The sequence below is a fragment of the Daphnia pulicaria genome, chromosome 7 (genome assembly GCF_021234035.1).
Source record: "Daphnia pulicaria isolate SC F1-1A chromosome 7, SC_F0-13Bv2, whole genome shotgun sequence".
NCBI lineage: Eukaryota > Metazoa > Arthropoda > Branchiopoda > Diplostraca > Daphniidae > Daphnia > Daphnia pulicaria.
Genome location: NC_060919.1, coordinates 16,483,918 through 16,495,737, shown reverse-complemented (window position 1 = coordinate 16,495,737; position 11,820 = coordinate 16,483,918). Strand labels below are relative to the sequence as shown.

At 42.0% G+C, this 11,820-nt stretch overlaps 1 protein-coding gene across 2 annotated transcripts; it reads left to right on the top strand.

The window, feature by feature from the left end:
* The first annotated feature begins 1,293 nt into the window (after positions 1–1,293).
* Positions 1,294–11,638, top strand: LOC124348869 (transcription factor RFX4-like). Of its 2 annotated transcripts, none has more exons than XM_046799230.1 (17): positions 1,294–2,455; positions 2,552–2,970; positions 3,035–3,858; positions 4,981–5,103; positions 7,176–7,513; positions 7,585–7,724; positions 8,257–8,290; positions 8,383–8,700; positions 8,774–8,923; positions 8,994–9,108; positions 9,178–9,441; positions 9,513–9,737; positions 9,848–9,991; positions 10,056–10,196; positions 10,263–10,522; positions 10,598–10,950; positions 11,014–11,638. In XM_046799230.1, the coding sequence occupies exons 4-17, from the start codon at positions 5,037–5,039 to the stop codon at positions 11,162–11,164; spliced, it is 2,700 nt and encodes an 899-aa protein (XP_046655186.1). In that variant the 5' UTR covers positions 1,294–2,455; positions 2,552–2,970; positions 3,035–3,858; positions 4,981–5,036; the 3' UTR covers positions 11,165–11,638. The 2 variants fall into 2 exon arrangements, with proteins under 2 accessions (XP_046655186.1, XP_046655185.1); XM_046799229.1 differs by having other exon boundaries at positions 4,978–5,103.
* Positions 11,639–11,820: the final 182 nt, after the last annotated feature.

Genomic DNA, 11,820 nt, shown 5'->3' with positions numbered 1-11,820 from the left:
TATATAGAAAATCAAAATAATAGAACGTGTGACGAGGCATGGCCCGAAAAAAAAAGCGGATGAAGGAGGGGGGTGTTTTTCTTCTTTTTTTTTAATATTTCACCTGCTCTTCGCTCAACAAGAAAGAAGAAGAAAAAAGGTGTGTAGATGTTGTGTATGCGTCTGATGCAGCCAACATGAGATTCATAATAAGGAGCTGGGAGAAGAAAGAAAGAAAGAAGATGTGATCCAACGAGTAGAAGATAATGATGAGTGACTATTTCGGGGACTCAATCCAGCTAGATATTTCCACGAATCGGTACTAGTGCCACAACTTCAAGTAAAGAAGAAGATTAACATCACGGTCAATATTTATTTTATATTTCGCACTCAATTTTATAACCTTCTTTTTTTAAGTAGAAAAAGGGCAGCGGTGTACATGGGCACTGATGATGATTTGGGGATATTGACAAAGGGAATGATTGGCAGATGTATAGAATAATGGGGGTCTGCTTAGTACTGTATAATGAATATGAACAAGTCCTTCAACCCCTCTGTGGAATATGTAGTGCTGGTCTTTAGAGCAATCACTCCGTCGCCCCCGTTTCATTTCAATGGAAAACGAATCTCGACAAATGCATTCAGCTAGCTGCTACCGATGTTGTCCTCATTCCCCTCGGTCCCCCCTCCCTTCCTTTCTCTATACTTCGATGAGATGGATGGAGGGTTTCAGGATCTCTCATCTGATACCATCCATAATAACATCGATCCTCTATTTCGTTGGTGTTGTGACAGGTATAAAGGTAGTTATGTACTCTGTCCGTCACTACTCTTCTGTTCTAATACCAGCTATTTTTGACACCCTGACCTTTCACGCGTAATTTATCTGATGGAATAAGCCTCCGCCTACAGGGATTTTAGATATGATTTGTCTGAAACTGCAGATGGATTAGTAATTGAGACTGAAGGCTACTACTTATTACAGCAGCGATTTGTTGCTGTCGAGATATCAAAATGTTATTGACTTTTGATTCAAATGGTTGATGAAACTCTCTGATGAGATTTTTAAAAAAGGTTCAAGATTGCATTGAGAAAATTACTTCTCAGTTCTTTTATTAAATGTTTTATTGTTTAATAAATCAAATAGAAAATTTTAATTTTTTAGTCGGTATATTATAATATTTAAATTTTCGCATGTTTAAATTAATTGAAAAATTTAGTCAATGTTATTGCAACGTTGGCACTTGGCACGTGCTCAACTAGTCAACTGATTAGTACACCTTCACCTCTGCTGCGGGCAAGTTGTTTCATATTCCGGTATCATTAGTTGTTTTTCAAGTAAAATTTGCAGTCATTGGAATCGTCTATAAAAGTTGCTTATGAACTCAGTAGTAGCCGTTGATTTACAGACTCCTAAATCAGTTAAGTATGGCCCATAAAGTCTACTTTTTTTCTCCCCAGTTCACACAGTCCGTACTCGAATTAGAGACACTTGCCTCGTTCTTTTCGATTGTCTTGAATTGACGAAACTCAATGTGATATGCAAATTATATTCCGTGACCAATTAAATCTCAAGTAATGTTCGATGAATTCTCAAAGTCTAACCGGAAATCTTGAAACAAGAAGTCCATCATAAAGTTGCAGTCCATCCATTTCTCATCATGAAAGTTGCAAACACGTGGAGATCGATAGACGCCTACGAGAAGGCGATACTGTCGTGTTTTAGTTGATGTGTGGTGTACTGCAGAGGCATTTCACCTTAAAAGGTAGAAGAGAGATACTGTCAGCTACTTCCCGACACGTCATAATAGACTACAACTTCATAGGCAAAAGTCCTGGTCGAGTCTTCGATTTGTGTGAAGGTAAATACGTTATTCGTTCAGCATGACTGATTCCGCTGCAGTTGATGAAGACTCTACACGCTGTTATACTGTAAAGGATGGAAACTGCTCCACGACCACGTCCCTATAATGAGACGACTCGCTCGACTGCCTTGTCAGTCAGGTGAACTTTATTGCCGTCCATCGCCCCCGTCTACTCTGATATTACCTTTTGTTTTTGTACACGCTGTGCACGAGTAGAGGACTGAACGAGAAATATCTGTAAGAAAAATGAAGCCATTCAAAAGATGTTTGTGTTGACCCTTGCCTTGATCGAGTTGACTTGTTAAGATTGTACCCCCTATTTATTTAGATTTGCACCTTTTCTTTTTTCTTTCTTATTCAGGGTTACTACCTTTTTAGCCTCTTGCTAGCAGCGCTGCTCCTTATTCTTGGCTGTTGAACTCGACAGTTGGAGGTGGCAAGGTGAAGTCGATCAGCGAAAAATGATGCGATCAACAACAACCCACCGTTTCCAAAAAAAAAAGAAGGAACGAAAAAAATGACAACAAATAAAAGAAGAAATGGCCGTATCCTACTAGTAACGTCTCTACTAATTCAAGTACACCCGAGCGTGAAAGTGGTCCCTTTGAACAGTAAGAAATCTAGAAATAAAACACAACATTCCCCCCCCCCCCCCATCTCTCTTTTTCATTTTCCAATTCAACGTGAAATATTTCTGACATTGACAGGTACATGTACAACTTGAGGGGGGAAAAGTGAGAAGTTGACAATCTTCCGGATGTAGTACACACACACCCAAATAAGTTTTCGTAACCATTGAAAGTAACAAGTAAACGACAAATTATTTTTAGACTGACAACAGGATTTTGAAAACTGTACCCCTGTAAACGTAATAACGACATTGGGGGAGGAGGTGGAATAGTTTAATCTGCCTAGGTGGAAACAAACTGATTGTGACAGCATAGACTATTATATACTTTTAAACTGGTTGACTGCCAACTGATCAAAACTCATCCGCTAAAAACTTTTCTTTTCATACAGCAGTCGACAACTTTCTTTTCCCACTTGGAATAGACAACCAGGCCGCTGTGTGCACAAACACACAGTTGCATTTCCAAAGTTTTGACGGCGACGTGTCATCCCAGCGGTAAACCTACACGCAATTCGCTTTGTAATTTTAGTTTATCCTTTTTTTGTTATTTCTCAAACAGGCGCACGCCATGCAGTTGATCCCCCTTCGATCCCTTTATTTTAAACTCCTTACACGCTCGACGTAGTAGAGTTGTCTGTCATCCATCCATCCATCTAGGAGTGCTGCTGCGGATGGAATAGGAAAAAGTGGGGCGGAATGAGGTGGGGATCGACGGGGTGGAAGAAAAGACGTCGTCGACATCGAAGCGGTTAGAGAGAGTTTTGGTGATCATCGATCTACATCAAAGGCGTCAACCAAAAAGCCGACGCGATACGTGACAGGCAAGTCTCTGACAGTCGCCGCCAGGAGAGTCGAACGCCGCTTTTATGGTGGAGGGAGAGAGAGGGATTTATAGCAGCAGTAAAGTGGGTTTAATAAGGGAAAAGGGGGGGGGGGAGCTGGATTGTGATTGGCGGCCGTTGCGTCGACTCCGCCCGCTCCTACAACAGTGCGGGATCGAATCCACGGGCGGAGTCAACATCCCATTGGTTCCCTGCGTCTCCTTCCTGACGTCACCCTTATGTACAACATGAGAGAGAAGGTCTTCTATACATTTTCAATTGACGGATGGGAGAGGAGTCAAGGGAGGATTTGGGTGGGGAGAGATGGAAGGTGGAGAGGAGCTGAACGGTTACAAATAGTCTCGCAATCGTCCAATCTGATCGTAAACGTGATCCGGAAATCCCGCAATCAAATACTACACTCCCGCTTCTCTCCTCTAAAGTTTTGATCGTTGAACAGATACACGCAAACATCGTTTAAGCAAAAACTCACCACAACATCTCCGAGTATACAACTGCAAAGTGATCCTTCCAGCTTGTCGTCCCAATCAATTTGACCCAGGTAAGTTATCGATCCTATTTTTCTCCTTATTTGTTGGCGTTGTAGCTTGGAAAACTCTTCGGCAAGATTTTTTTAGAGAAACAACTATCATACAACTGTTCGCCTTTAACAAAAAGACAATGTTTTTCCAAGTCATCTCTGAAAAGTTTGGGCGGAGGTCAATTTGTAGGAAAAAATTCAAACTTTTTCACTCCTAACTTGAAGCTTCAAAAGTTTTGTTCATCCAAAAGTTTGAGTTTTTGAAAGCCAATTAAACACAACACCTGTGCATGAATTGTCGGCGAATAATCAATCAAGTGCAATAGTCTTGACAAGTTTTGCGAACGAGGCCTATTAAGGGTGTTGCCTTCCCCGTCGGTTGTTGTTGTTTTTCATAAATGAAAAGATCAAATCTGTTTTGCCGGTAGACATGGTGTCAACTCTAATCAGGTAGCTGATTCCCTTTAATGACAGTTATGGGCTAGTATAAAAGTTGTATCCGGCTGAGCAAAGACTTAATTACATTAGTTTGACGATTAACTTGACTCTGGGGGCCATGAAAAATGATAGTATGTTACAGCCTATTAATGCTTTTGGGGAAAAGCCGGTCAATAATATACAAGAACTGAAGCCCGTTTCCGTCTCCCCCTCCTACGGTCGTCCAAAATGCGTCGCACACCTGGATTTGGAAGCTGTTAGTAGCTAGACTTGCTACTTATCCGCACCAGTTAACTCGTTACAGGGGGATTTACAAGGGAGGGAAAAAAAGAGAGAAATAAAAAAAAAGGATCTGCTGTTGACTGGTTTTTCCACTCAACTTAATGATGAGACAGCACTGGCTTTTCCTTTCTTTTTATCCAACAGAGATTATCGGGCTCCTGTTAATGCCGACTGTTGTGTAGGTAGCTACCGCTGCGTATCATCACTCAGAGTGCTCTGTGGGTCTCTTAAATGTTTGGCACCTTGAGACCCCCCGCAGGTTCATCGCTATTGATACCTATACACATCACCCTTCCTTACATGTTCCATAACATCCCACGAGGAGATTTAAAAAAATAAGGATTGCTGCTAACACAAGGAAAAGCAGATGTGTCGTTGCAGAATCAAGTTTTTAAAAAATTATTTCTTTTTTAATCACAGCAGGCAGGCAGTACATTGATCCAAAAGAAATTTTTTCCAGAAATCCTGTCCTGCCGTTGATGATGGAGACGCGGATCCTGATGTCGTCGTCGACTTCGTCTGCCAGCAATAGCAGCAATTACGAAGGTTAGTTTTGTCTTCTTGTCCCATTCTCCATCACCTTTTGTGTCAGTCATTTTTAAACAAAAGATACGAGGGGCTACGCAAAGCGTCTGAGAAAGGTTTCGGTTGAATTGTATAACGAGTTTCGAGATGAAGGTATATACGAGATTGAAACAAGAGCGAAGCAGTGGAAATGTCGGTTTGTGACTGACAAGTTTGTGCCGACTCATTAAGACTTTTAATTGCTTGACTTCCAAATGTTGATATTTATATCTTACACAGATGCACATAAAAAAGGTAGAATTAGAAAAGAGAACCAGTCTATTTAACTATATGCAAAAGAGAGAGACCTTTTTCCAACCAATTAAATGCTGCTGCCGCAGTCGGCGGGTCGTTGTTGCGCTTGATATTACACGCATAAAGCGAAGCCGTATTAGATATCCCAAACTGCTGCTTTCCTATTTATCTAAACGTAACCTGATCAAACGAACTAATTAACGAGCTCTTGCTTTTTGCCACCCCTAGTATCCTTTTCATGTTGATAACTTTGTCTCTCTCTCCTCCCTGCTGTCTTATAATAGAGCTAGCGTAGCATCAATCAGCCACTTGGAATTGACAAAAGTGTCAAGACTTTCAAATGAGCATTAAACCAAGGTAGACTTAGGGTTTTTGATGATTGCAATAATCGAGTTTCTTTTTTTTATTATTTGATGAAGTACGACGGTTGTTTCTTATTTTCGGTCTTATAATCTAAGATTTCCGTCACCCAGACAACTTCAAAAATAAATCGAGCCGATGTATGAACACCAGGCCCCCCCCCCCCCCCCCGCATCTCTTCGTTAGTTGATGTTTTCGAGCATTTAATACAAAGTATTTGATCTTCAGTCCGTCACAGCGTATTTTCAGGCCAGGCCTCTCTCTTGTACTCTTTTCAGCTAGTCTCTCTGCGTGCTATTGTATTTGACCATGAAAACGATACAGCAAGGCTTCTTCCACCATAATATTACTATGAGCTGTATAGTATATAAATATGGGGGGCGCCTGGCCAAACAATAGGTACCAGGTAGAGCATGAATACAGCTCAGCGTCGCTATACTGAAAGACCAGAGAGGAGAGAAGCCATGCCGAAATTCTTGTCTCAATAGAATCTCTCCCTTATTCTCCGTTTCATATCATATCCAGCAGCAGCAGCAGCAGCAGCTCATGTATTATATAATCATGATGGCGGATATTGGTTTTCTCTCTAGCTTTCACCTTTTCCCCCTTCCTGTGCAGGTATATAGCCACGTCGTCATCAATTCCAAGATATATATATATGTGTGTACCGTGCTGCAGATACATGCAGTCCGTGTAATGTTCATACAACAATCGAGAAAAACAAGTTGAGTATATCGCACACGGTAGGAAGCTAGTGACTCTGAATAGATCCGAGGGTACAGCACCCCTCTGAAATTATTGAACCGGATAATCCAGCTACGTGTATACATGTTGTATACAACTAAAGTACTAAGTAGTATATTTATAGCTTCACGAAAATGATGTTGTGCTCTCTTGGCCGAGTAAAAATGATTTACCGTGATAGTTTTCTTGCCAAAACACACCTGGCGCTAAAGTAATAATTTATTGATCGTCGATGAAATCAGATAGGGATGCGAGCTAGTACCTAATTGAAACACTGTGTATATGACACAAGGAGGAAGAATCGAAAAAAAAAGAAGGGGGGGGGATAGTCAACATGTGAGGAAGGGCAGGGAAAAAGAGGATGGCGCGTGGGATCGAATGTTTGGAATGATACACCGACAAGGGCACGTGGCCACGCTCTTGATTGACAGCCATTCAACTGTGATATTAGCTTCTGCTAGTAGTACTCGTCACCGTGTCAGTACTTTGTCAGATATGTGATTCAAACCAACATGAATACAAGTCGATTCGTTTCCCCTCCCCCCTTCTCTCGTGTCCGTCATGTTCTGGTTTTCGGGCAATTCGATTAGCGCATAGAGGTGAAATTTCTCATCCGTTCCGTCATGGTTTCATCCGAATTTGTGTGGGCCAAATATAGGATGTTGTTAACGGTTTAATCTGCTATTGCGTATTAGAAATGATGCTGAACCGGAAGGAATCATCGTCGGTACATCATCTTCACCACCAAAGAAGCAACAACTCTTCGTCAGTGACGGCCATCGGTGCCGGCGGTGGTAATGGGGGACATCATCATCATCACCATCATTCACATCACAATCAAACGACTCAACTTCCACCGTCGTTGACCGTACAGATGAGGCCTCACTCAACGCCGGCCACTCTCCTTTGGCTGGAAGAGAATTATGAAATGGCTCAAGGAGTTTGCGTTCCACGCAACACCCTTTACCTTCACTACGTTGATTTCTGTTCCAAACATGGCATGACACCCGTCAATGCCGCATCTTTCGGCAAGGTATAAAATTATCTCTAGAGTTTCTTTTTTTAGTTTCGGATTAATTTGAACATTGACATTTTCATTTTTAGATAATCCGGCAGCAGTTTCCGCAATTGACAACCCGCCGTTTGGGAACGAGAGGCCAATCACGCTATCATTATTACGGGATCGCTATACGAGAGAACTCTGCTTATTACGAGCTCGTGTACTCTAAGAAAGGCCTACAAGCGTAAGTGAACCTTCACTTTCTTTTTTCTTAATAGGCTGCCGAGTCATTTGACTGCGCAGTTTTTCTTTAACTATTATTCGATCGAATTTTGACAATCAAAAGCGTACAGTACCAGTCGATCAAAATCAATCGTAATACCTACTACTACTCGTATCTATAATAAGAAGACCGATTTTCTCTCGATTCGTGTATTTTCCTGTCGTATCATGAAGTAGTTGTGCGTTTATGTGTCGTTGGTTGCCTAGGTGAGAGCAGCCATCTTGTTATATCAAGCCTCCGTGAATCTTCTCTCCCCCGCCGTGCACATTTTCCTTCTTCTAAACCCATCTCCCAATCTTCTTTTTTTCTTTTTTTTTACTTTTTTCCCCCTCGCACAATTTCCGACTGGATGTGCTTGTCAAACGGCATAATATGTGCTACTGTAACTTATCCTGACCCCTTCCTTTAGCCTTTCGGAAGTTGAAAAGTTTTAAAGTTGAAAACAAAAGTGAAAGAATAAAGAACAAAAAAATGTTTTTCTTTTTTCAATCAGGACTGAAGATATTCGAAAGGATCATCTGAGACAGGTAACAAACTTGAATTGACACTTTTGTTATTTGACTGGATGGAATTTTTGTTATTAAATCTATGTATGCGTTATTTGGGAATTCATTTTTAGATGCCTTCCTCTTGTTCGGCAAACCAGCAAGGAGGAATGTCGTCGTCGTCGTCGTCTGCAAGATCTTTGACATCATCGTCCTCGGCGGTGGGTACGAGCGGTGGCGGGATGCCGGTTTCAGTGGCAGTGGCTCAAGCAGCCACGGCCGTCGCCCTGGCCACCCGCCTACCCGAGTTTCCTAATTTACGTGATTTGTGTCTACCGCCGGGTGGCATCAGTGGGGGCGTGCCCGAGGAGCGCGTGGCTACATTTATTGTCATGTACCGTGCACACTGTCAGCGACTCCTTGACACGATTATTCGGGGCAGTTTCCAAGAAGTAAGTTTTTCTTTGAATTTATTGGCGTCACTGATGGAAAAATAATGAACCGTTTTGTCTGATTGAATGTTAGGTGCAAACATTCCTACTGCATTACTGGCAAGGCATGCCGCCTCATTTGGTTGGTGTCCTAGGAAGTCACGTGGTCGTCAACATTGTCGGCGTCTGCGACTCGATCCTTTACCGCTCTGTGTGCAGCATCCTCATGTCTTCTGTTATTCGAGTAATTTCAATCGCGTCGACATTACTTTGTGCTCTATTACTAAGTAACTATCGATTTTTTATCTTGGCAGGGATTGCCGGAAAATTTGATCCAAATGATTCGCAAATTTGCGTCCGAACTGGATTCTTGGCTTCAAGCCGCTTTGGAGGACTTGCCGGAAAATTTGCGTGCCGTCAAAATCGATCGTAAAAATATCTTCTTATCGTTCAAATCAACAACGATTTATAAAAATCTTTTTCATTTTGTACGTTCAGTTGCGCGACATTTTTGTCACATGCTCAGGAGACAAAGTTCCCTCAATCAGATTTTTGGGACGGTGCGGTTAGCTTTACACGATCCGCAAGTCAACAGCGTGTTGCTTCACGATTGGCAACGTCAGGATCTTCACGCCATGACCAAAAGCGCACTGCAGGCGGTCAGCAATTTTCATTTGGGAGATCACAGTCAACAGTTTCGTAAACGTCGTCCGACAGATACCCAATCCATCAATCCGGCCACAGTTGAATTTATTGCTGCCTGTAAGTTGAAACATAATTTGAACATTCTTTTTCTTTCAAAAATGTCATAATGTCTTTTCAAATATCCCCAGTCGGCGGCGAGTTTGAACGCTTGTTGGCGGAGCAGGCGCCGTTGGAAGCCTACACTGAATGGGTGGAGTCGATTGTGGATCGGTGCGTCCTCCAACAGCGCGGCCATCATCGCAGCAGACCCGCCTCTTCGTTGCGCCACTCGATCCGCCAGTTTCTCCTTGTATGGATGGCTTTTAGCGGCCGTTTGCTGCGTGAGTTGACCGCACAGACCGCTGCCGGATTCGGTTAGTTGCCCCGCAACATTCGATTGCTTTGTCCTTTTTTGGGGATTTTTGATTTTTTAATACTTCCTTTTTTTTCGCCTTGCTGACACTGACCGATTTTTATCAAACAGAAACGTTTCATTTGATGCGCATCATGGTGGACGATTATTTCCTGTACCTGGTCGAGTTGTTGCACGTTGACGACAGAGCTCGTGAGCTCATGCGTAACATCACACTCGACATTCCGCCAGAATACCTGGACACTGACTATGAAGGTTTTTTTTTTCTAATAAAATATTCTTTGATTTTCTGCCTTCTTACTTTGATGAATGAATCCAGGTTTCCTAGCCACCGTTTTTGCCAATTTTGATGTTTCACCAGAATTGGCTGGCCTCGGTTCGGATCATTCATCTTCCGCCAATCGCCATCTGACCGTGGGTGAACCACATTACGCTGAAGTCGTGACGGACGAAGCCAATCGTAAGAACAATATTTTATTTCGCTTTTTTCTCAACTTGTTCAATGTAACATAATATTTTTTTTCAGACATGGAAACCGGAAGTCCCAGCAGCCAACAGCAACAAGTGATTGTGGTCAACAATACCAGCAACAATGATTACAACGGTCTACCGACCGAATCTACTTCTGACACTGGAGCATCAGATGAAACGTTCACGGGCTATGACTACGCAACCAACGTCAGACTTGCCAATGGATACAAATTCACAAGTGGCGGTGGGCCTACCAATACCGGAGTGTATACGAGCTATCCGGCGACTAATACTCCGCCTGCAGCATCTCATCAAGTAATTAACAGCTATAACAATAGCTTTACTGATTGACAGAAAGTAAATGTATCTTTGAATCTATTATGAAAACAGTTGAGTTATTATCCGAGTACTGGCTTTGGCGATGTCTCAGCGTCGGCCGAACAGTATACTAATGGCTCGTACAACGCAGCCTATCAGCAATTCCACATCCGACGGGACTTTAGCACCGAAGTTATCCATCATCAGGTGCACAGCTGTTCAACCTCGGGTGGAAGTTCTACCGGATTTTATCCGCCTGAACATCAGCAATCACCACTGGTAATCACACCAACAACAGGCACAAATTACGTCACCACTGCCGGAAGCGGTGACTATTACGGGACGGTCTATGATGTCACGTCGTCCGCTTCGTCCAGCAGTAGCACATCTGTCTACGGAGACCTGAACGACCAGAATCATTCAAAGTAATTCGTTTGGATTGTTAATTGGCTATTGCTTGGTTCTGATGAATTTTTTGGGGATTTCAGATTGAAGAAAAATGAAACTGTCATAGCACAACAGTCTTCAAGTATCATTAATAGCCAGGCACAACCTGAGACGGAATGTGGAGGTAAAGCGCCTGAAACAAATACTTCAAGCAATTTTCATATTTCCTCAGAACCCTACATTCGTTCATAAGATGTTCAACTGTACTATTTTGATTGAAACCTAGTCGATTTATTTATCCCAATCTTTCGTAAATGATCTCATTATTGCCAAAGGACAATTCGGCAAATTAGTACAACATTCGCCAGAATCCCGAGTGAACACTTGGTCCCAGCACAAACCAAAATTCTTATCACTAACTAAAAAGTGGGCTTCTTCATGTCTTATTTGATCATTATAGTCTGCGTATACACTCCTTCCTTATACTTCGGTACATCAGTCAGATGCTGGTCAATGTTAAATTGCACACGACTTTTTTTTTTCTATCACTTAAAATTTATTTCGATGGCTGGTTGTTTGGCCTTTTGCTGAAACTTCTAATTAAGAACTATTTCTTTCGTGTATTCAGACTTTGGAGTGTTAAACATATTGCTGATTTTCTTCTTGTGTGCATGCTATTATCGTTCATAATTGAAATCCTTTCAATACACTTATATTTCGTTTGGATTTTTCCGCTTCTCTCTTTTTTTTGTAATTAATCTCACTTTCATCAAATCAATTGTATATATCAGGCTGTTTTTAAATAGGCAGATAACGGCATCTAGCGGTCAGATTACAAATACGCAGAACATTTTGGTTAAAGGTCGATGGCTCTCAAAGTCGGTAAAAAATGTGTTGCACGTCAAATG

What these genes read in the sequence shown, in the direction of transcription:
- LOC124348869 (XM_046799230.1), top strand. Translation starts at nt 5,037, where the DNA reads ATGATGGAGACGCGGATCCTGATGTCGTCGTCGACTTCGTCTGCCAGC. An exon ending in ATGCCGCATCTTTCGGCAAG is followed by an intron (nt 7,514 to 7,584) that starts GTATAAAATTAT and finishes TTTCATTTTTAG; the next exon opens with ATAATCCGGCAGCAGTTTCC. An exon ending in GCGTGCCGTCAAAATCGATC is followed by an intron (nt 9,109 to 9,177) that starts GTAAAAATATCT and finishes TTGTACGTTCAG; the next exon opens with TTGCGCGACATTTTTGTCAC.